Source organism: Chaetura pelagica, unplaced genomic scaffold (genome assembly GCF_000747805.2).
Source record: "Chaetura pelagica isolate M959 unplaced genomic scaffold, ChaPel_1.0 scaffold655, whole genome shotgun sequence".
Classification (NCBI taxonomy): Eukaryota; Metazoa; Chordata; class Aves; order Apodiformes; family Apodidae; genus Chaetura; species Chaetura pelagica.
In genome coordinates this window covers 881,740-906,515 of record NW_009953225.1, presented here as the reverse complement: position 1 = coordinate 906,515, position 24,776 = coordinate 881,740, and the positions used below count along the sequence as shown (strand labels likewise).

The following is a 24,776-nucleotide window of genomic DNA, read 5'->3' as shown; positions in this document are numbered from 1 at the left end:
GTTTTTATGTCCTCATATTAATTTATATTTCTAGTTACTAAAATCCTCAAGAGATTGACTTTGGAACTGCTGTATCATAACTAGTGTTTTCGGCTGTAAATGGGTGGAATTGTTAGGTAAGCATATGGTTTTAGGTAAGAGAGCAATAGCTGGAGCACCCAGGTAGAGAAACTGCTGCCAGTCTTTGGGCAAACCCCTTTGCATCGTGGCACTTCTTTTCCTTTTTATGTTATGCAGCTTGTGCAGCACCAAAGCAACAGCAGTGTGCTTTTCATGGGAGCTCTTTAGCATCACTGCACACACTCACTGCTCTCCTACCAGAGTACCAGAAGTACTGCTAGACCCCCCAGAGGCACAGGCAGAGCCAAGCCCTAGGGTCAGCCCTGGTAGGCTGCTGAAGCACCCCACGATATATGCTGGTTGGGATAATGTTTTATCTGCTTTCTTACAGCATTTGGAGAACATAACATGGTGCTTAGGCAATGGTGCTTGTCCAGTTGGTGTTGCATCCTGATTTAACAATGTATTACCTAAAAACCTACATCATGGTGTTTTAGGGCTTGCACATGAGTGGGTTATTTTTTTTTTTTTGGGGTTTTGGGGTTTTTTTTTTTTTTGGGGTTTTGGGGTTTTTTTTTTTTTTGGGGTTTTGGGGTTTTTTTTTTTTTTGGGGTTTTGGGGTTTTTTTTTTTTTTGGCAGTTTGGGTTTTTTGTTTGTTTTGGTTATGCCTTCCCTTTTACATTTTTCATAAGCTGAATCAAAGCACGGGGAATTCATGTGACTTACTCCTGAGTCACGGTCCTTTGGTTAACCACAAACCCACAAGTCACTTATTTATCCCTGAAACGTTTACTCCTTTTCTTATCTGTTGGACTCCCACATCTTTTTATCTTCCTCTCTGCCTTCAGCCCATCCCTTCCTCAAAGTTTCCATTGACCCTTTTCCCTCAGAGGTTTGGTGCCCCTTCTCAGCACTCTCCTCCTTTATCTCAAGGTTTCTTGGCAGTCTGGAGTATCGTTTACATACACAGACTGGATCTTGGTGATGGAACTTGTTGCTGCTAAAGGCAATATATTCTTGCACTGAAAGAAGTGCTGGGTTAGCCACAGGTAGGTTTGTGCAGGAGATGCTGGTGAAGTCTTTCCCTCACAGTGTTCAGTGTGTCTGATAGCTGGCGTTTGCCTTGGCAGGAGTGAGGGTGGTAGCAGGGACATGTTTCTTTCTCACTTTGCATGTTGGCCATGCTAGCAGCTATGTTTCCAGAGTTTCTTCTGAGTCTGAATTGAACCAATGGACTCTGGTGTTTTGTTCTCTGAAATTTTGGCTGAACTTGTACCTTTTCTTAAATGTGTAGCTTTATGGGACAAAAAAATGACTGCTCTGCACTGCTTATCTGCTTCCCTCTTCTTTGAGGTTATGGCCCTTTTTGATGCCCAGCTGTGAATGCCACTTCACAATTCCAGGTTCATTCCAAAATGGGCTAGGTTATCAGAGACTCCTGACTGGCTTGGGTAGAGAGGGTGTGCATGAACAACAGCTTTGCTGCCAAGCAGAGGAGGGGATGGCTTCTGTGTGCACCCTTCTGGGGAGCAGGGCTGGAGGTTTGTGCGGCTGGCACAACTGCAGGGGGACAGGGCTGAGTGTCCCTAGTGCTGGTGAGCTGAATTTAACTGGAGAGGTTGGGTTATACAGGGGTTCTATATGTGCACATTTAGACAGTCTCTGGGAATGCTGACAGGGAGAAAAACATGTGGCTGCTTTGTGTGTAAAGCTTTGTGCTAAATATTGCTATTGTTGCTCATGCTTAGGGTGTGAAGAGTGGAGATCATGTCATTACTGTAAAAACTCAGCCCTTTCTCCATCTTTGAAAGTGTAACTGAGTAGCATTCTGTGGCCTAAAGTGAGCCATGGTATATCAAATTATGTATGTTGGCTAAATTGCATTTTAAAGACTTTGGCAATTTTACCACTTCAAGCAAGTCCTTTAACCTCCTGGTGGTTCAGCATAGCCACCTGTACTCACACGTACCCACCATTTTTCTTTGAAAGGGGAGACACAAGAACACTTGACAGTGTCGAGTTGTTTGGCAGCTTGTGGAGACAGAGATCTAGCTTAGCAGATGGAGTGAGAGGATGAAGTTGTTTCTGTAAAGGGCCAGAGGGAAGCATGATGATGCTGTTTCATGCTTACTTCATGGGATGAGTCTTGCTTTATAGAGTATGGTTTGAGATGAGACAAACAAGAGAAGCCTTCAATAACTGAAGCATGTTTTGAATTAGCTCTTCAATTTTAATAAAGCTTGTTCAAAGGTAGATTTGAAGTGCATAAAACCTTTCAAACTTTATAAATTTTGGCTGTGGATATTTAAGTGATGACTCAAGCCTATCTCACCTCTTGTGTTGTAGCTACATAGCATTAAACAGTTTCTTAGTTACTTGCAATGAAATGTCCCATTGTGTAGGCAGAAAAGCTGTTTTTTCCACTTTTGATATTCTGTCTCATTGAACAGGTTTTGATCTTGGTTAACATGGAGTAAATCCAGAGTAATTCCATTACAGTCAGTGATGTTAGCTTGGAATTACACCAGTGTAACTGAGGTCAGAGTCTGGCTTTGCTTGTCTGCTTTCTTAATTTGCTAAATATTACATATTTCCTCAATATCCTTTCACATCTCCTCTTCAGAGCTTGCTGGTTCCTCCTACTTTCCCAAATTCCAACAGCAACAATATAGGTGAAATTTACTTGATGAAAGATTGTTTAAGCTAGGGCCTGGTTTTTATTAGCTCAGCTGTTTTTCTTTTTCTTTCCTTTTTTTTTTTTTTTTTGGTTTTCCAGCACTGTTTGAAGTTTCATTGTACTCAGGATAAGATCTGAATTCCTCCTGCTTTTTCCTACTTGACTCAATTTTGCCAATTAGAAGTGTGGTGTTTTAAATTACAGGGTGCTCTCCAGCATTGTCATTGAGTAGGAATTGTATGCCTTAGTGACATTTCAAAGCAGTTCTTAACTCCAAAGATCAGAAAAAAGAAAAAGGTTGTGCCTTGAGGCATTACTGTGGATCAGCAACATAACGTGTTTGAAGGAGCTCAGTAAATGTGAAATGTGACTTTGGCAAACAAGATGAATTAATTTTTTCCTGTTTTTGTTTATATTTCATGACATTACACTAGCTTTTAGAAGTGTACTCTAAACTTTATTACAGAGTATTTTAATTTACCATGTGTGAGAGACATCTGGAACTTCATTGAGGTTATTCTGTGAGTTAGATTGTGTTTATTATTAAGGTTAGATGTTTGGACAGTTTTATCTGTGTTTGTATAGTTTAGCTGGTACACTGGGTTCTTGGGCCACGTAATCCTACCAGAAATTAACCCATAACATTTGTATTAACATCTTTATAGTTGGTTTTCTACTGTTACAGTGTCTCTACCTTCATATGATGATAAATCTGCCCAGAATAACAGCTGTTACTCTAGGGATAAAGAAAGGATGTGAGATGGGAAACACCACCTCATTCACAGTTTGGAGATTTTGGGCACAAACTCTGCTTGTGGTTAAATTAAGCAAACCTTTTAAGAATGTTTCTGCATGTATTCTACTGATTTTTATGACTTTCACATAGACTTGGGTGTTTTTTCTGAGTGAGGCCCTGAAGATTTACCTTGGGCAACCAAGAGAATCTTTGTTAGAACTAATGTTTTAAACCTGAGCCATACAGCCTTGATCCTTTGGATGCCATTTTGTACGGCAGTAATGTGAAGGAGCACTGATCAGACCCTGAATGGTTAGTCATGTCTGTACCTGAATCTCTCCCACATTCCATGCAGTGTCAGTCTTCCTAGTGGGCAGTTTGTAAAAACAGCTGGTTCCTCCATCCTGCACAACAGACTGTTTTTTAAAGTGAGCTTGTCAGGCACTTACGGTCTTTGTTCTGTGGTGCTGGAGTTTGAGAAAGTCATCCTGACTATTAACCTATGTAGGAATTTCATGTTGGTTTGTGATAGCCATTAAGAACTGCATATTTTTGTTGTGGTTTTGAGCCTTCTTTTGGATGCAAGACATAAGGCCTAAATGAGAAGCTCTGAGTAGCTGTAGCACAGCCATCAGTTTGTATACCTGTGCTTTCTTAGGAAAGACTGCTCTGGGCTGGGCAGCTGCCCTGGTTTCTCAGACAGTTGGTGGTGGGAGCCTCAGGGCTGGAATGAGAAAGTTCTTAAGATGATGTTCAAAGGCAGGAAGAGGACTGGCAGGGCTGCCTTCTAAAGACACTGCTCATTGAAGAGAAGTTATTCCATTATCATGTGCTGTCCTGAGGCCTGAGACTTGCACAGAGCAGTGAAGTCCCACTGAATATGGTGGCATTCAGCAGTATGTTTTCTTCAGATCTGAACTGCCTATGCTGTTTAAAAGGTGCTATGGTTTCTAGGACTGCACTTCCTTGCATTACAGCTCGGTTGTACCTGGACAGTTTAACTAGCAAACTTGATCACCAGCAGGCCTTTTGTTGGAAACGTGTTTAAGTGGAGGTGAAATGGGCAGTTGAAGACTCAGTGTTGAGTCGGTCACTGGATGGCTGGGCTCATGAGTCTTGCTTCCTGTGAAGGATGTCAGGCATGAGATTTGCACTTGAAGTGACAGATCTTGCAGCACCAGCACTAAGTAACCCACAGCAGAACAAAGAATTCAATCTCTAAGGGGCTGTTTTAAGACTATCTTCATCTAGAATAATAGATGGGGTCTGAAAGATGCTCTTGTTTCTTAAAGAAAGATGTGATGTGTGACAATTTGGGCCACTGCAGTTATTAATTAATACAGCCTATGGAAAATTATTATTTTTCCTTTCTATTTTTAATGGTGGAGAGGTTTTGGATTAGTGTTGTTTTCTAGCACTACTGAATCTTATCAAGCCCTCATAATTTAAAAAGATACTCCATGTTTATGCTAAGCTAGTTGACTTTGCCCTGAAGAGGCTGAGGAGTTGTCATTTGCCAACTCTAATAAAACACAAGTAGTGAACTACTTGAGGGTGGACGTTGTAGTAGTAACATCTAAAGCAACTGCTGCTGTTTAGTAAATTCATTCTTCAGCTTTAATGATAAGAGAAGACTAGATGTGTTGTGTCAGTGTGACAAAAGAACATGCCAGATGAGAAGCCCATGGAAGATGGGCTGTTTGATTCTTTGCTAGCAGAAACGGGTGGAAGCTTTGTGCTCTGTCTTGTATAAACAGGCTGGACAATGTATTGAAAACATGGTAAATACTTCAATTTTAAACATTTCATAATTTTTTAGGAGTAATTTTGGTAATTGTTTAGTGATGGATTATTTTATTTCCATGTGAGTTCTATGTTTTTGCAGTGGTCAGCTGAGTACAGCCAAGTCTTGTTGGCCTAGGCCAAATACAAGGTGGCACTGGGAAATACAGGAATCGAGGCGAATGGGTTAGTCTAAGGTAAATTCCACCTAAACATAAGTAAGTGGCATGATTTTGAACAAATCTTAAAAGATAAGCAAACAGAAAACAAGGTTTCTGCATAATGTATTCCTGGTTAACTGATTCAGGATATCCTCATATGAAATGAGAGACTATTATGTTTAGGGTTAAAAAAGTTAATGTTCTCATGTGTTTTTTTTTTTACTTGTCCTTCCCTCCTCACATCTGCTTTTTTACTTAGTTTGGAGCATGTTTGCATTTTTACACTAGGAAACTCGGTGGAATTTTATAACCTGCAGATAATATTTAATGTTTCCCTCCTTTCCACAGCTTCCTCAAAACTACTGAACGCCCAAACCTGCATCAAGAGCAGAAACAGTCTCATGATTTTCCTTCTTCCACAGCCACCCAGCAGCTTTCCTGTAGCCCTCAACCTCCTGTTCAGTCCAGGCATCCTGCTGTGTGTTGGGATGCTTTGGGATGCATCCCCCATGTTCCCTGTGGTCAGGCTGTCCATCCCCAGTGTCAGGGCACTGGGCTGTGCAGAGAAGCATGGGGAAATGGGGATGGGTTAGTAGCTACCCAGGCAAGCTCTCTGAATCTTGCTGTAATGAGCTGCCTGGAGTTCCTGCCAGTGTGGAAGAGTGGGCAAGAAGGCAATGTGTTGGTAAGTGAGCTGCTCCTGAGAAGGAAGCAAATGCTGCTTGTGGGACTCATCGATGGCACCTTGGTTCTGCTGCCAGGGCCAGGCCCTGTCACCTAGATGGGTTTTTTCTTGTAAAGCAGTTCTAGTGGCTTAAGTCTTGAGTTTCTCCAAACCTACAAGCTGGGCTGCCTCCTCCAGTTTGGTACCTGCTGACACAGGCAGTGAAGGTGTTGCACCATGGTACTGCTAGTGCAAAGCGAAGGCTCTTGCTTTACCTGCTCAAGGTGGGAAGGGGCAGCAGGCAAAGACAAGAGTCTGATTTTTTTTTTTATTATTTTTTTTTCAACAGTGCCTCAAGCATGTTTTTGTTTGTATCTTTTCTGTAGAGACACCAGCAACCTCTTTTAGCTTAGTAGGGCAGCACCACCTACTCGAAAAACTCAAGCCTGAGAGATTTTAGGTGCAGTCTCAAGGATGAGGAAGAAATTGACTGATAAACTTCTAGGGTGCTGACTCCTGAAGGGAGCTAGCGTACACTGCAGTGGCTCCCCTGGCCGAAGGGGGCTCCCTGAAACCCTAGAGATGCTGTTTCACAGCTGTAGAAGCAAGCTGAAATGGATGTTTTCTGAATAAGAGCACAACTCTTTCCAGCTTTGGTTTTCCTTTAGTCTTTTCTCAGTCAATTTTGAAAATGATAATGTACTATTATAAGGTTTTTTGCTGTTGGTCTGAGATCTCCATTTTAAATGCCAAATGTCTGTCAGCAGAAGTAGATGTTTAGACATTAATTTGGGGATAGTTTATGTACTGTAGAACTTACATAAGGTCAGTGAATTTGCAGATTCTCTGTCCAAAGTGATAAGTAAACTTGTGTGGCTTGCAGTCAAATCCTTGGCAGCACAGCCAGACTCAGGAACTTCTGTGCAGCAGGATTTATTTAACAAATATTGTCGGAGATTAATTACATGACTATTCTGGGGGCAAGTTCTGTTTTTTGATTCTTCTGCCAGATGAATTAATGAAGAGGAGAGTTTTAGGTTAGACATTAAGAAGAAATTCTTCACTATGAAGGCGGTGAGACATCAGCCCAGGTTGCCCAGGGAAGCTGTGGCTGCCCCATCCCTGCAAGTGTTGAAGGGCAGATTGGATGGGGCTTGGAGCAACGTGGTTAGTGGAAGGTGTTCTTGCCCATGCAGGGGGATTGGGACTAGATGGGTTTTGAGGTTTCTTCCAACCCAAACCAGTCTGATTCTACAATTAAAAGGATGAAGTAAATGCAATGCTACACGCGGGGGAGAGGAACATTTTGCTACTTCCCTTGTGGTTGCCAGGTGGCTCCTAGCAGCTAAACTTGTGGGCACTGCAGTGTGCCAGTAGGAGAGCTGACTGTGTGGCTTGGTCTTCCTCCTGCACTGCAGCCTTTGCCCGCTGCTGCTCCAGGGTGAGAGCTGGGAAGAACCAGAAGCCACACTGCAAGTTTTTTTCACTGGTTTGGACCACAGAAGGGAAGGAGACACGTGTAACTGCTGTCACTGCCAAGGTATTCTGGCAGCTGTGGAGAAACTCCTTAGCCTGGCTGTGTGACTCCTTTCCCCTCTCCTTGGGGTTGTGGTGGCCATTTGAGTTTCTCAGGCTTGCTTCCCTCTTGTTCTGCAGTACATTTATCCACTACTGAATGATTTCTGCTGCTTAAAAATGTTTTTGTTGGTGCCTTTTTGGAAAATGACACCATTTCAAAGGATACAGGCAAAAATTAAGGGGTGGGAGAGAGCTGCTTCCAGCTGACTTGCCAGTTACCAAAGTAAACAGTGCTGTAATGAAGGTCTGGAGAGGCTTATCTGGCCATGGAAAAACTTGCCATACCTTTTTTAAAAAATTAAATAGAGCCCAAGTGTTTCAGTATCCTCTTCTTCCCAGGTTGGCTAGGTCAGATAGCAATTTTGCAGTTGTATTTTCTGCAGCTTTTTCCCATTCCTTGTGAAGCAGAATCCTACAGCAGCCCAGGTTGGAAGGGACCTCAAAAAGTCATCGCGTTCAACCTGTCACACAAAGCCTCAACAGGAGTAAGAAATGGGTCTATGAAGTAGAAACATGAAATGAAATAGTTACAAAGTCTTCACTGTTAATAATAGGTATTCTTAAAGGACCAAAAAGCTCACTTTAACCTGTTACATCAGTAATTGACCTCATCCTAGCATCTTTAAACAGATGCTTTGAATTAACAAATAAATGAATTAATGCAATATTTGGGGCAACATTGAACCATTGTTAGAGGCCTAGGGGCAAGATTGACAACTGGATTTTGGCAGAGTGAATAAGCAGTGTATGCAGGCAACATTATCTGCCATAAAATTCCTGTCAGCTGCATGGGGATTAGTTTTGGGAAGCGGACATTTATTTAGAATAATGCATGGGGATTTGAATTTACAGTTATAATGGCTAAAAAGGAGACTCTTGTTTCAAATGATTCTGCACTACTAATCCTTTAGCAATTCACTTTAAATCATAATGCTTGGAGGGGAGCTGGAGCCTAAGTGAAATAATAAAAACTCTATCATTGACTTAAAGAGAAGGCAGATGCATTTTTAACGGTAAAAAGAAAACAATAATGATAAAGGGTCCTCATACACAGACTACGAGGAGTTTTGTACTGAATGTGACAACTTCTTTCTCCTAGCATCTGGTCTTAGGTGACTATTTTGATTATGCTTGGAAATCTCCATTCTCAAAGGGTGGCAGCTGGATCCATGATGAATCTTAAGGTATTGAAATGATGATGTCTGTGTAACAGGTTGTTTTTCTTCTCCTAAAATTTTCTAAAAGGAATATATTTTTCTTCTGTGTGTTCTTTTGGGAGACAGGTGGCTTGAGATGAAAACTGAGGAAAATGTATTTAGTTGAATTTTAATTTAATTTTTCCTCTAGAGAGGAAAAAAGTCCTAAAACTTTGCACACTGTGGATGAGCTAACAGTTGTGCTGTGCTGTTCTGCCCTGGGTTGGGTAATTCCCTCTTGTCAACAAGACCCAGGATACACCATATTCCAGCTTTTACCCTGTGAAGGCATTACCAGAAGATAAGCCTGTTAAAGAACAGCACAGAATTAATATGCTAATTTATTCTGGGAAATCCTCATGTCCATGGTCTCTTGACAGTTTTAAGCACCAGCTGATTAGTGCTGTGATCTCCATAAAGCTCATTAGGAGAACAGCTCCTTCAAGAAGATGTTGGCTCCTGGTCTGTTAAATACAGGGTAGTAATTAGGCACATTAAGTACTGTTCCTGACTTGGCATATTGTGATGTGCTGCCACTTGTGAACGTGGAGGATTTCTCATCCTTGTGGCCTGAGCAGAACTGGGTTGTCCTGCTCTCAGGGTGCTCAAGTTTCTGTTGGTAACTTTATTTGCTGACTGAGTCTGTTTTACTGTAGATGTGGGTGCTGAGTGCATTAGTAATTCCATATCCTTCATGAAAGCAATGTGACTGCAGCTTCAGCAAGGAAGAGCCAGTTGCTTTTTCAGTTTAGCTTGTGTCTCATGATCAAAAAGCTGACTTGGCTTGAGTAAGGTAGCCCTCTCCAAGGATCTTCCAATTCTCTTTGGAGGAAGTAATATGTGAATATAATCTTCCAAGCAGCAGAAGCTTTTCATTAGACTTGGTAATTTGATTCCTCTATTTTTGAAAAATAAAGCTGATTTTTATATTTTTTTTGCCAGTCAGCCTACGAGCCCCATCTATGGTGAGGTAAATGTGGGACACAGTGACAACCAGAGCTCAGTGAAGAAAGAGCCTTATGGTTGAGCTTGTGGTAAGGAACCTGCAGTGTCAGGAGGCTCCCGATGGTGGAGCTGGGATATTCCTGAGCAGCAGCAGCTCAGAGTGAACCTTTGCTAGATGGTGCAGTAAACAAGGTCCTTTTGTAACGCAATAGCAGGGAGAAATTTTTGTTAAGAATTGTGCTTTAAATAGTATTTGCTTTGACTTCAACATGTTAAAGTCATTAACCACAGAAGAGCACTGCAACACTTGTAGTTGTGCTTGCTCCTGCTCTGCCCTGTAGCGCGAGTCCTTCCTCCAGCGCCGTGACAAGTGCTGCAGGAGTGGTGCCAAAACACACAGCCCGAGAGATGAGACAGAAATAGAGCTGGACTGAACTCTGGGGAAGGAATTTGAAGAGCATCATGAACTGGATTTTACCCCATTCAGCTTGTTGTTAACAAGTGGAGATCCAGCCAGTAACCTGATGACCTTCTCAGACGTTCAGTGAGCAGCTTGGGTCGCTGCTCCCGTGCAGCGCGGTGAGGAAGCCGTGGCTGCAGCTCTTTTCAGCTCTTCATTCTTTACTGTAGGCTGGGGGGAGCAAATCAGCCCAAGTTTGCGTGCTGTGTAGTGTCAGCAAATGCTTTCCCCCCCTTGTGTTTGATAGTGCTTTGTCTGGTTAGAAAAGCAGCATGAACTTCTGAAGCCTGACAGAGCTGGGCTGACAAGTGGGACACCCAAAGCCTCTGGGCACACAGGAGGGATGCTCGAGAGCATGGGCAGCATGTGGAACCTGCTTGGTTCACTGGGATAAGTAAAGGCTTGGACATTGGGGACCACCTAGCTGTGAGAGACTCACATCATCTCCCTGGCTCTCAGGCCTGTGGCCTCTCTCAGGGGCTGTCAGCTGAGTTGCCAGCTGTGGCTGTGTTTTTTGTGATTGGGAAATCGTCCACTGAGAGCTGGCTAGAGGCAGCCAAGGTCATTTCAGAAATCATGGCTGTTGGGCCTCTGATGGGAACAGACCTCCAGGGCTGTTCAAAGGACCCAAGGGGAGGGAGGAGGAAGGTGGGTCTTCTGCAGATGCCACGGTTCTGTATGTTCATTTGTCCCCAGAAAGGAAAAAAAACCAACTTGCTTTGTGTCAGTTTTCTACGTCTGGGACATTTAATAGCTGCTGGCATTGCTTTAAATTTTAACCACATGGAGTCAAGTTTTCTGGTCCCTTTGCCTCTTATTTGTGCACCAGAAATAAACAAAATCATCTGACCTACCAGGAGGGATGTTCAAGTTGTTATTTTTTTTTTTTTTCATCTTCTCTGAACAAAAATCAACCTGCCTTTCTTTGTTTCCAGCCTGAGGGAGTAGATTTTTCCCTCAGTGGTTCCATGATGAATTTAATGTAATGAATGTCACTCATGGTAGGACTTGTGAAGCTCTAAGGCTGTTTTGTGCATCACATATTTAAGAGAGAATTTGTAGCAAACCTAGATTTATTTTAGCATTCTCTGGGTAGAAGAGGCTACTTGGCACATCCTGTGTTTTTATCACTGTAGTTCTTAGCACACTGTTAATTCTTCCTTTTAGTGTTTCTTTGCTGGGCAAATCAGCACCTGATTTTTATTATTATTGCATTTGATTAACAACTTTTAGGCAACTGCACTTGAGGCCCATAGGCTAAATGCAGTGCTGGTTGCAGTAGAAAAAAGATTAATATTAGATTTTACCCACTGTACATCTCCAAGCTAGTTTTCTCTTCCAAGAAATGGAAATACATGATGTCTTTTTTTAACCATTGTTTTTTTTTTTTTTTTAAAAGAAAGAGGCTCATAGATGTTATAACAATGGGAAATAATAATACCAATATGCCACTAAGTGACATTTAAGTAAAACTTCTGCTCAACTTGTGGTCTCTGAGTTTCATCCAGGGTTCAGCCACTGCCCTGAGGTGACTGGTGCAGATTTTGCTCCCCAAGGGTTATGACCATAGGCATCTGTGAGGATGGAGCTTCAGTGATGCTCCACGAACACTGGCCTGGGCACCTTAGCAGGGCTCTGCATGGACTGTGTGTATTTTGTTTGAATAGTCAGCTAAAGAAAAACTCCCTGTGCAGTCTGACTCCTTCCAGTCAGCTGTCTCTGTGAGGTGAAGTTTGCATGTGAAAGTTAATAGTCATAAGTCATGTGGCTGAAAAACCACTGATTTAAAAAAAAGCGACTGCTTTAGGGAAACATGAGCTTGCTGGGTTTGTTTGGCTTTTTTTCTCTCTGGTTGAGAATCTGGTAAAAATTGTTCACTGCATTTCTTGGGCTTTTTAAAAACTTGATACCCAGGTTAGAGTCTGAAGCAAGTGAGTCACGAGGGTATATAATTTAGGAAGAAATTTCAAGTAGCTTATTCTAGTGCTAATCATCTTGGTGTTCCACAGTGCTCCCTGACCCGTGGGTGGGTCTTTCCAGTGGTCTTTTCCAGTGGCCCTGCTGGTGCTTCTGCACAAATTCAGCAAGGTGTTCACCCACATCTTCCATGCAGGTTGGGGGTGTTCTTCACTTCCAAGCTTGAAGCAGAGGGCTTTGGTTTTTTAGTAGGTGTTGGTTAGTAATACTTATCTAGCTTGTATTCCCAGAGTCAGCTGCTTGGGTTCAGTCTGCTACAGAGACTGGCAACCGGTTAAAAGTGGAGCAGCATCTTAGTTGCATTAATGGTTAAAACTTAATTATAAAAATCTTCTGATTCTGTGTGTGTATGTTTGTCAGCTGTTTGAGGAGTAAAAAGGTTTGCTGTAATTTGAGGTGGCATTTAAAAGTATTTTCATCTAGTTGCCCCTGTGAAGTGATACTCTGGTGCTGGGAAGGACCAGCAAGCACTGTGGAACTGCTGATGGCAGCTGGTGAGTCCTCTGTGCTGGGGAAACGTCCTCATGTGTAGGACCCAATTTGTTGTTAGGAAACTAGAAGTTTCTGCTTGTATGCCCTTAGGACAGCCAGCTGGCTGAGAGTAACTCATTATTCTTATTTCCTTAATGTTTGGCAGGTTGTTACTCCTAAAAGTCTTCAGAAGAATAAGCAGAACTTTGCAATGGATACAGATAAGGAAGCTTGAGAAGACAGCATTAAACAGCTCAGTGCTCAGCACTGTTAGTAAACAGCTCTTATAGAATAATTGTGCACCCACTTCTTTTGGCAGCAGTCCTGGTTGAGGCATTTTAACTGTCCTAGCTGGTAATGCCCTATCCTCTGACATTTCTTTGCTTGTGGTGGTAGCAGTTTAGAAGATGTAAAGGAAACAAGACTGGAAGACAGCTCGAATACAAATAGTATTTTTACATCTATAAATAAACCATGGGCAGGCAAGGGCATGTATGTTTATATGAAACCCACCTCAGTTTTCTGATCTCAAAAGGGGTCAAGATTGCCATAGGTGGGAAGCACCACTTAGATGGAAGACAAGATGGGAACTGCTTACACTGGCAGCGTGGATGGAAAGTGTGTCTGTAGCCATGCCCAGTGTGTCATGTTCCTTTTTTCCCCACTGTCAGACCTACACCTCAAGGGGTAGGTCTGGCATATGTTAGAAGTGTAGGCTGGACTGCCTCCACTGGGTCACCTCATTCCCATTCTTTCCTTCTTCCCTTCCCCCAGCTCTTTGCCTTACAAACATTTTCAGTGATGCCAGTAAATCAGAATATCCCAAAACTCTGTGAAAACCAGACACCTGTTTGGCAGCTTGAAGTTACAAATGACTTGTTTGCATAGTTTGACCTGTAAACTCTTAATAACCCTACTTCATTGGAATCATGGTACTTAATGTGCAGTGAATGATGAAAACAATGATAGCTTTCTAAATGCAACTTCCTGATGAAAATGTAGTGCTCTTAGGTGTGCTGCAGCTCTGAAGACAGGGAGAGAGAAGGTTTCACAGTACACATTTAATTTTTCAGGGTATCATTTAAAAACATGCCTGTTTTACTGAGTACAGATCTTTATTTTTTCAGATGCCTGGTGCTAAACTTGTAGGTCCACTTTATAAATAAAAAAAATTATGTGGGCAACAATCACCACTCAGATGTTCTTTGTGTTTTAAGGTGGGGGTAACTCTGTATTTCTTGAGTAGTATACTCGGTAATGAGGAAACTAATATGCTTTGACTTCCTCATTTGCAGGCTGCAGGGCTACCCTTTCACTCCACTGCAGAGGTTTGGCACTGGTAAAAATCTGCACAGCTGTGGCATCAAACCAATAAATACACTGGTAGATGTATGGGATGACCTCATTGTGTGTAACAAAATGGTGCTGTAGTAAAAGGCTGTTGTAATTACACTTGTTGCTAGAATATTGGGGTTGCTGTTGTTAGGGCATTAGTTTTTGGGTTAGGTTTTTTCTTTTTGCTTTCATAGTGTAGTTTTGCTTCAGGGAAATGTCCTTGCTCTGAATTAGAAAAAGGAATTCTGTGGGTGAAAGTGCTCCACAGGACTTTGTATCTCTGCTGAAATTCCTTCAGCTACCAATTGTCAGTTAGAGCTTTTTTTTTTTTTCCTTCCAGAACAATCAAATTCAGTTTTCAGAGTTGATGAGAGCTAACCAAATAACTTCCATATTCCCTTGCTAGATCTCCTAAAATATCCAGCAGTTGAAAACAGATAGTTGGTGCAGATGTCTTATGTGGTCAGGATTAAAGTAGTGCCAAATCTGCAATGACTTTCAGCAGTGATTATGTGTGATTGTGTGTCACTGGATAATTGGAGGTTTTCCCCATGTTCTTGCTGTTCAGCTTGTATATAAACATGCAGCCATTTGAGGTGTGGCAGAAGGTCCTGGAAAAACATCAGGGCCATTCACAATGGCCAGTTTCTCAGGTTACTTCTCTCATTATTTAAAGGTGACATTTTTTTTATTGCTTTTGCTCTAGAAAGGACGTATCAAGACTCTTAATCTCTGCCAAAAGGACTGGTATTGAGTGCTATGTTGCCACATTTGTTTAATGGCTTAGGTACAACCTCCAGCACCACTGTGATTACCTTGAGTTTTGTTTCAGTAATGTGCAGCTGTTCCTTCAAAATACACTTCCTTTCTGACCTTATCAGGTTTGTGTGTGTGTGTAACATTAAGTCTTGTATCACCACATCAGCTTGAAGGAACTGAGATTTACATGGTATTTTTGAGAAGAGAGGGTTTAGTTACAGCCTCTGCCTTCCTGAGTCTGCATTGGGGTTTTCACCTTTTGTCCAACCTCCTTTAGAGAACCAGGGGCAGCTTTGGAGTACTGAGCAATGGGGAGACCTCTGCAGAAAACTGCTCCCAAATATACCAACATCAGTGCCTAGAAATGGATTTGTATTTCAGCATCACAACAGACATACTCTGTTGGAATATTTTATGTGCCAGTCTTTGCCTAAAGAACTAATGAAGTTTAAAAAAAAAAAGGAAACATTTTTTCTTCTGCTTTCCTTGGCATGTTTACAGGTTCTAGTTTCTGAGTAAATATTCTGTATTTAGAATGATACATATGTAACTATGCTTGATTTGAGGAATGTCTTGACTGGTGTGCTAACCTCTGCATGCAGTCATTGAGACTTTGGGCCTTTTTGGATGTAGATAAATGTGCAGTTAGACCTATGAGTTGACTGGCTGCATGCATACCACTGACAGATGCACAGATGAACAAGTCTGTGCCTTTGCTTTTATCAGACACTGAAAACCATTTTGAGATTTTTCTGTTAACTTGACTGTGCCTTTTTTGCTGTCTTGCCTTAGTTTAATGCCCCAAAGCTTTTCAGCACTATTTAGATGGAAGCTCTTACAGTGAACTTGCACAGTTTGCTACTGTAAAACTCAAACCCTTCAACCCTTCAGAAGCTCAGCCTGAACTCATGCTTCACAGTTAACATCTTCAAAGGGCTTAAAACAGTTCTCCATCATGAGCTATGTAGTTCTTTGGCAGTATTGCACAGGGGTTGGTGATTCAGACCTGCCTCTGTGCATTCATCCTAAAGACCCCTGTCCAGACTGCTGACTGCTATTTGACTTAGACTTTATAGTTTTTGAACTTCTAACTCTATCAGTAATTTAGTCTTCTATAAGAACTTTCTGTGGTACTTGGTGAGAGAACTTGCCTTTCTTCCCTGAAGTCCTTCTGTGACAACTGGTCCTAGCAGGCAAGTGAACTTAAAGCACTTCTGGTAATGTCTTCTCACTTTATCTGTTCTGAATGCTTGGAAGGTCTGTGTTTACCTGCACTGAAACAGTCTTGTTTGAGTTGCACTTGGAGGTAGCAGAATGAGGATAAAATATAATTAACTTGGTGAAGACTATTTCAGCCTATTTTGCAAGTTGGTCACTTAAGATGGTGGCCTGACAGCATGTGGAAGGTGCTGGGGTTTTGGTACAAGTTGGTGTTCAGATGGTGAAAATCAGTCACATCACCATTTGGACCTAAAAGGTTGGGCTTGTAAGCTATGTGTGAATAACCTCCATACACACACTGTGAGAAGATCAGATGATGCAGGTGGGGGAAGTGATACCAGCCCAGAGCTGGGTGGTTGTTGCCATTCCAGACACCTGCTGTATCAGAAGTGGATCAGGCCAGTGCTTGCAGGTGTAGGTTTGCATGAGCTACTAGCATCCTTGCCTACAGCCAGGAATGGTCCTGGTGTCCCTCAGGTAAGAGCTGACAGAGACATGGTTGCTGTCTTACCCTGGAGTGTTGGTGTCAGTTGTGGTGCTGCTGTTTGTCCCTCAGAGGAGCAGGTGATTGAAGCTGTGAGTGATCCTGTTCACTCCTTTCCAGCCCCTTGCTTGGCCTCGGAATGGGGGGCTCATGAGCTCTGGCCTTGGCTGCAGAGCTGGCTGGGGAGATCTGCCCACTCTGTGGCTGCTGCCAAGTTCTCAGGTCTGTCCTGAGAGCAGGTGCCTCTCTGCTTGGTGCTGACTAGGCCAGACTCCCTTCCTCTAGCTGAGGAGCCATTTCAAAGCTGTGCTCCCTGCTGAGCTCCTGGCGTGGCTGCCTCAGAGAGACAAGGCAAAGCTCTCATCCCATCCAAGCCTGGTGTGCTGCTCTAGCTTAGCTGAAGTAGTGTTGCTGTTCAGATCTTTGGTTTATAGGAAAGGAAAGCCTTTCCAAGGAATTTACTGCTGTAGAATTGAAAAATGCAGTCCTTCAACTGGGAGGGAATAATGGAGCTAGTGGTTTTACTGTATGTAAAAAACCCCATTCAGTTATGGGCTTGAGAACAATGGCTGGCAGGGAAGGGATTTGAAGGGAAACAACTTGGAGATAGCTTTTATTTTTTACAGGTGTGTGCTTTAATACCCAAGAGAGGATGGTACCAGATGAAGTGGTAGGAACAGGAACATGGTGGGAAGAAGTGTGTGGAGGAATGGTGAATCCTTATAATGGCTCTTTGGTGATACTTCAGCATTTGAGTAATTAGCATTCACAGATAACTGGCTCAAATCAAAGCCATGCAGAAACAAACGTAAGAGTTTAATACCCTAGGAAAGGTTTTCTGTGATCTCTTAGGTGCTTTTCATACAAACTAAAATGTATGCTTAGCAAAAGGCACTTGTATAAATGGATACACCAAGCAAACACGGGTGTGATTACGGTGATGGCTGCTGTTGAAACACCAGTGAAATAAAACTTTGGACTGTTTAAAGAAGTAAAATGTCTAGATTATATGGAAGATAAGTACATATGAACTTTTGTAGAGCTTGGAAAGTGCTATATTGTCTGCTGAGGTAGCACTTCCATGTAAGCTACAGCTGTATTGAATTGGCACCACTGCAGTTTCATGCTTTTCTTTTGTCCTGACTGCATAATTGCACCCCAGTTCATATGCTGGTGCTCAGCTGATCTCTTTGTGAGTGCTTTGGGGCACTAAACTAGCAGATATCTATTCACTTTTTTCTTTTTGTCTGTTTATTTATGTCTTTATTTTGGGCTTAGCAAGCCTGGTCCAGCTTGCTGAGCTAGACAAATGCCATTCCTGGCAGGAGGACAGGGCAGAAATGCCTGCCAGGATAGGGAAAGGATGAAGTGCATGCGTGCCAAGACAGATGAAGGTAAACTGTCAGGAAATCCCAGCAGGAGGAAATCAGCTGGTTAGAATCACATTTGATACCAATTAGGATGGCAGTTGTTTGTTGAAGAGACCAAAGGAGGCTTGTGGCACAGCCAGTGCCCTTGGGAAACACTCAGCTCTGTGCTGCTGTTAATCACTCCTCAGTACACTGCCCAGTCAACTTCAGCTTGATGTCCTGTGCTTACTCAATGTACAATTTTTATTCCCTTCTGATTGCTAAAAGCAAGTAAATGATTGGTCAAAATTAAATGTGAAAGAAAGACAACACAAAATGCTTTATGTGCCTATAAATGTCTAAGACACCTAGAAGCTGGCAATACTGGCATAGTATCAGAGTTACTAGGTTTGGAATAATAGGTTTTGGTGCTGGGTATACCATTCCCAATAATTCGCTTTGGGGCACTAAACTAGCAGATATCTATTCACTTTTTTCTTTTTGTCTGTTTATTTATGTCTTTATTTTGGGCTTAGCAAGCCTGGTCCAGCTTGCTGAGCTAGACAAATGCCATTCCTGGCAGGAGGACAGGGCAGAAATGCCTGCCAGGATAGGGAAAGGATGAAGTGCATGCGTGCCAAGACAGATGAAGGTAAACTGTCAGGAAATCCCAGCAGGAGGAAATCAGCTGGTTAGAATCACATTTGATACCAATTAGGATGGCAGTTGTTTGTTGAAGAGACCAAAGGAGGCTTGTGGCACAGCCAGTGCCCTTGGGAAACACTCAGCTCTGTGCTGCTGTTAATCACTCCTCAGTACACTGCCCAGTCAACTTCAGCTTGATGTCCTGTGCTTACTCAATGTACAATTTTTATTCCCTTCTGATTGCTAAAAGCAAGTAAATGATTGGTCAAAATTAAATGTGAAAGAAAGACAACACAAAATGCTTTATGTGCCTATAAATGTCTAAGACACCTAGAAGCTGGCAATACTGGCATAGTATCAGAGTTACTAGGTTTGGAATAATAGGTTTTGGTGCTGGGTATACCATTCCCAATAATTCCTTTCTGCCAAATTTTACTACCAAATTTTTATGAATCTGAAACAGCACTTCACTTGAAGTTGTCTTTTGATAACTTTGTGCTTTCTTCATATTTTCCCATTTTTTCCATTCTAGAAATTGGTCCGGTGACAATAACCACTGATCCCAAGAAATTTCAATTTGAACTCAGGGAACTTTATGTTCAGGTGAGTACCGTGTTCTTTCTCTGTGTGGTTCTAGCAAAGCTTGTCCTCTAATCTGTCCTGTCATCTTGATGTTTCTGCTGCCATACGATGCCGTATCAGGATGTAGGCCATTTACCTTTGTCATGTTACCTCCTCAAACTCTCATCTTCCTGTTCTCTGGTTGTCTTTATGATTACAGTCAATTACTTTGTCTTAGTTTACATCATTGTATGGAGACAAGAAAGAATAATGAGAACACAGGAAAGAATAAATAGAAACATTTTAATTGTTCCTGCTGCTTGTTCACAGACACTTTTTGGAACTGTTTTACTGTCTTCTGGCACTCATTTCCCGTTAAAACTAGTTAACTGATTTAGGTACCAGAGGGCTGTGGGACCCATCAGGTACAACTTAAATACTGCCTTCACTGCCATGCGTTGCTTGGCACCCACTTCAAAAGCATCAGGCTGCCTCGGGCACTCTTCTCTTATGCAAACCCTGTAGCTGTGCTCAGGAGTCAGGTGGCAATTTTGATCTAGCACATTAGAGTGTCTCCCTTGTTGGAGTTCCCCTGGCTGAGAATGAACCACAGCTGACATCTGGATTGGGTCAAAGAAGGAGAGAATTATTGGAAGGGAGTTACCCTTATTGAAAGAAAATACAATCCTATTGTCTTGTCTTTTTTAATCAAGCAAAATCCTTCTGACCTGTGGAGAACCTAGCTGGGGTTAGTAGTGCCAGACAGACTTTCCTGTCTTAAAGAACTGTCTCTTAGAAACTGGCACATGGTGTAATCCCTGTAATAAATATTATTTGAAAGCCAGTAAAGCTAATTTGGGAAGAATGAGTAGTTTAGAAGTTGGCAGAAAGATAGAAATTCAGGGAAAATAATACTCAGTTTTTCAAGGAGGCAGGAAACACCAGCCATCATGCTTTTCCTCCTCTTCACAGGGAAATTTAAACTTCAAAAAATCCTTCCAGTCTTTGGGTTGTTGTTTTTTTTCCCTAAGTAATTACACTGGTAAGTAATTACAGCTGTTTCTAAAAGCTATATGATTTAGATGGAGTTTTTGGAAATTTCAAACTCTTCATTTATAAGCAAATCGTTTAAAAGTTACTGTCTAATGTACCTAAAATTTTTCTCTAATCCTGATAGAGTGCATATTTTGTCATTACTTCCAGGATATGCTCATTCAGCTAAATTTTGACTTTCACTGCCTTGCATTCATACATTATATTGGTGAAAGGCCAAAATATAAATTAAAAACATGAAAATAAAAATGAATTAGAATTAGTCTGTATACATTTAACTGAAGAAAACAGGCCCTCTTCCTTTTTCACTGGAAGTGGTAAAGGAAGTGTCCCTTTGACACCACATCAGTTGATCCTATTTTGCCTGTGTTCCATCCCTAACTGTGAATCATCCTTCAGGGCAGCATGACAGTAACCTGCAGAGTGGCTCTTCCTCCCTCCTTCCCCCCAGAGTTAATAAGATTTTTTGTATCATCTCATATGAAGCAGTTTTCACAATGGACACTTGCATAAGCAATAGACTTAAATCTTGTCTGCATGAAAAACTTTGAAAGTGCATTTGCATAGTTGGAGTGTTACATAACTCTGTGGTACAGATGCCAATGAACTTGCTTCAACAGTTCTGAAAAGGCCTTATTGGAGTATTTCTCACTGTAAAAACGACAACTTTATGCAAATAATCTTCTGTAAAAGTGTTGATAACACTTATAAAATCAAATTCTATCATTTTGTAATTGGGTACAATGCCATTTGAGTAAATAGATATTACATAGGTATTAATTTTAGACATAAGAAATGGGAATAGTCCAGATGAGCTGAGCTAACAACCAAAATTTGTGTGTGCCCATCCAAACTGAGTGAAAAAAGAGACTTGCTGAGCATTACTCACCTGTTTTTTTCAAGCCCCCTCCCCCCCCAGAATACTTCACAAGGTTATTGTAACCATATTTAACTGTAATTTGGAGAGAAAGGCAGGAAACATCAAAAGGAAATTTTTTCTTCCTTTTTACAATAAAGCTAATACACTTTTGTTTTGTAGTTCTAGCTGCCTTTTGAGAAAACCCCTCTTCTGGGTCATGAAAATGAAAATGCTCACACTTGGTGTCAGAATAACCATCTAGCTCAGCAGTGCTTTACCTGTTATACATAGGAAATAGAGGCTGCCATATAGAGCATTACATGAGATAATATTCTAGTAGGCTTGAAGTGGGAATAGAGATTTTCTTCTTCCAAGGAGGTGTCTATAGAAATTAGCTATTATCTTGACTTTGACAATAAATTAAAGCTTTATGTGGAAGAGTCCTTGGCTGAAGGTGACATTGACTTAGCACGAAATAACTTGGATATTCTGATCTGTCCCACGGGATTGTGCAAATGTTGCCAAGATAAAGTTCTGATGTCTCTCACGTGTTTCTGGAGAATTCTCTTGAATTTCAGGCAATCTGCAGTCTGCCAATTGCTTTTCCCTTGAATAAAAGGCTACCTTTAGAAAGGACTGACCTATAAAAAGAGCAATGGTGATGTACCTATTTTTTTAAATGGATGAAAAGTTTATTGATGCTTTTAAATTGCATTAAGGATAGTGATTAAAAATACTACAGGCATGAACATTTCACTGGGGACAGCTGAAGTTTTTTGGGACTAGGGGATTGTGGGAGGCAAGGTTTTGTCTGGTTCGTGTGTCTGTATGAAATTTGAACCTCAGAATGTAATTTTTGATGGCATCTCAAGAATTAAAAATAGATCCTACAATTGCATTATCTTTTTTTCTTTGTCCTTCCTTCATTCCTTCCCATCTTGTGGAGATTTGTCTGAAGACATGTCAACTGTAGAAATGAAATAAATAACATATATTTAATGTGGAGAGTGCAGATCTGTGCTGTTGTTTACATGGGCAGGTTTTACAGTTCATATTCAACTCTTTGGAAAGTTCTGTCTTGAATATGCCAAGTTAACTTTTATGTAAGGTGAAGTGAAATTTTGAACAGTATTTTCCTCTAATTGTTAATTTAAGAAGATAAATGGATCCTTTCATATGAAGTTAAATAAAGTCGTACTTGGAAGCATTTTGGTTGAACACATGGTCTGTGAATGTCAAGCTCTGTAGTTGTTTCCTTAGTGAGGTGGGGGAACTGGAGCACAGCACCTGTGCCCCTCTCCTGAGCTCCTGCCCTGCCTGCCCTGCCTGCCCTGCACTATGAAGTCTAGGTCAACTTCTTGCTGTTTTGGTGTCTAAAGGTCCCCCTGGAGCTCAGCACTGCTTGGCTGGGATCATTTCCCATCTGTGTCTATCACCGTGACCTCCCATGACTGCTGCGTTCTGCCAGAGAGATGCAACTGTCGGCCAGTGCAGGAGCGTGTGAGTGGGGGAAAAGGAGCTGTCACAAGAACTGGAGCTAAACAAAATGTGGTGCTTCCAGAAAGATAAGAGTGACCACAGCAGCCATTTTCAGGCTAACCACAACTTTGTTTTCCCCAAGGAATTGTTACAGTTGTTGCTTCTGAGTGTGTGAGTCTGTGACAACACAGGATAGGATAAAAAAAGTCAACGAAGAATTATAAGCTGAGGAAGTATCTGTCTTGAATATCCCAAAAGAAAGCAACTTACTTGGTGTGCTTTGTTTATCTTCTCATTGTGAACAGGGTGGTGGGGACTGTCCAGAGATGAGCATCGGGGCAATAAAGATTGCTCTAGAAATTTCTCTTCCTGGTTCTTTCATCTATGTATTTACTGATGCACGATCCAAAGACTACAGACTTGCCCATGAAGTGCTTCAGCTCATTCAGCAGAAACAATCACAGGTACAGAGGGATTTACATTCTGAGCTGGCTTATGTATTTAATGCCCTGTTTTCTCAATATTGAAGGGTGTAAGTAGTGCAAATGAGCCTTCTGCCACTCTGTGTTCTTGGCCAGTTTACCTGTTCTGTGGGTGTTTTCATTTTGCTCTGAAATAAATATTCTGTGAAGTACAAGTGCTGATAGGTGAGTATCACATCTAAAGTGGTTCTTGTCTGTTCCTTTTTTTCTTCATTGCTCTAGTAGTGAGTGCAGTGTGGCAGTCCTTCATGCCAAGTGACATGCACCCCTGCCCAGTGATCCTGTTCTTCTGTTGCCCTGTTTTAATGCTGTCTTTGCCACATTTTCCTCAAGTTTGCACCGTGTGCCAAATGGTTTTTAATTTTATTTTATTTTATTTTTAATACAGGTAGTGTTTGTACTCACTGGAGACTGTGATGACAGAAATCACATTGGCTACAAGGTCTATGAAGAAATTGCCTCAACAAGTTCTGGTCAAGTTTTTCACTTGGACAAAAAACAAGTTAATGAGGTAACTTTGGAAATCTGCAATATATAGAGAAAGCAAGGCAGAGGCTGATACCTCAGGTCTCTAAGTGACCTGATCATGAGTCAGTGATGATTAGGGGAAATTCTAAAGGTTATACTGTTGGTATGTGGTCCCTGTTCCACCTTTCCCTTTCTTCTTTTTCTATCTGCTGTATCAGGTTGTAATTTTGTGACTTTTATTTATGTTCAGAAAGTGTGACCTGCCCTAACCTCACCCATTTCCCTCTGCCTCTGCCAGCAGGCTTCCCGGAGGGGAGTCTTTAAAGTAAGGTGCAGTTCTGTGCTCTGAGTAGTGCAGAGACTGTAATGCTCTGAAGGGAGTGCAGTACCAGCTTTAAATGAGCATTTTGTTAGAAAGCAAAGGATTGCTAATAAGCCTGGACAAAAAAACTTCCTCTCCTAATGAACAGATAGGTTTGAGCCAGCAATTTTCCATTGTTCACAAACTGTGGTAAGTTTTTTATTGAAGCGACTGTTCTGATCCTTTTGACAGCCCTGCTGACTTCCCAGGAATTGTGATTGCTGACCTGCAGCCTTGAGTGACTATTTTCTTTGAAAATTCCAGTGAGCCTTAAGCAGAAATGAAATTTCAATAGTGCTTGAGAAAATAATTTGGAGAGAAATGAAAGCACATGTTAGATATTTGGGGAACTGGAATGATTTATAAATGTTGTAAACATTTTCCTTTGACTTCCTGGTATAGGCAGTAACTAGACTCAGGGTTTTTAAAATAAATTTTACTTTGGTTTGTTCTTTTTTCTTCCTTTCCTACAATTGGGACAATGGCAAATGTTGGAGCTCCTACATTGCAGCTCCTACTGCTATTGCCTAGAAAAATTGAAGGGTACTGGCAGTGATGGGAAGGTGATCAAAAGGAGGAACTTCCTAGGGGATTTATCCTCCAAAAGTCAGAGGAAAATAAATGAGCTGTTGGGACTCTGCAGTTCTGTCCTGTGTTTTGCAATTATTTGTGTAATAAGGATGAAACTGCTCTTGTCAGATTCTTTATACAGAAGGGATCATGATACTGCCAATGGGAAATGCTCTTTGCCAGGACTGAAGTTTTAGGATAAAGATTTTGTTTGACTCTTCTGGTTTTGTTTTTTTCTGGCTTTGAGAGGTAGAAGTGAGCAGAAGGAGCAACTTGTAGGTGCCAAGTGACTCCATGTTCCTCAGTGGAGCTGGCACGCAGTGTTGCAGGGCCTGTCTGCCTCTGCCTTTTCAGCTCCTTGGTGCTTCCCCATTTCTAAGAATCCCAGCTGCTGCTGGAACTGGGAGTCTGTCTTTGAGTTTTGAGAAAGGTTTTCAGCAGG

General features: G+C 41.7%; 1 protein-coding gene across 1 annotated transcript in view; it reads left to right on the top strand.

Annotated features, from left to right (window-relative positions):
* The window catches only part of HMCN1 (hemicentin 1), a 193,881-nt gene that overhangs the window by 17,468 nt on the left and 151,637 nt on the right, over window positions 1-24,776 (top strand). Inside the window, exons 3-5 of the mRNA XM_009997856.1 lie at window positions 19,034-19,104; window positions 22,759-22,917; window positions 23,324-23,446. Of these exons, the coding sequence (XP_009996158.1) occupies window positions 19,034-19,104; window positions 22,759-22,917; window positions 23,324-23,446 (353 nt within the window). The remainder of the gene's footprint in view (window positions 1-19,033; window positions 19,105-22,758; window positions 22,918-23,323; window positions 23,447-24,776) is intronic.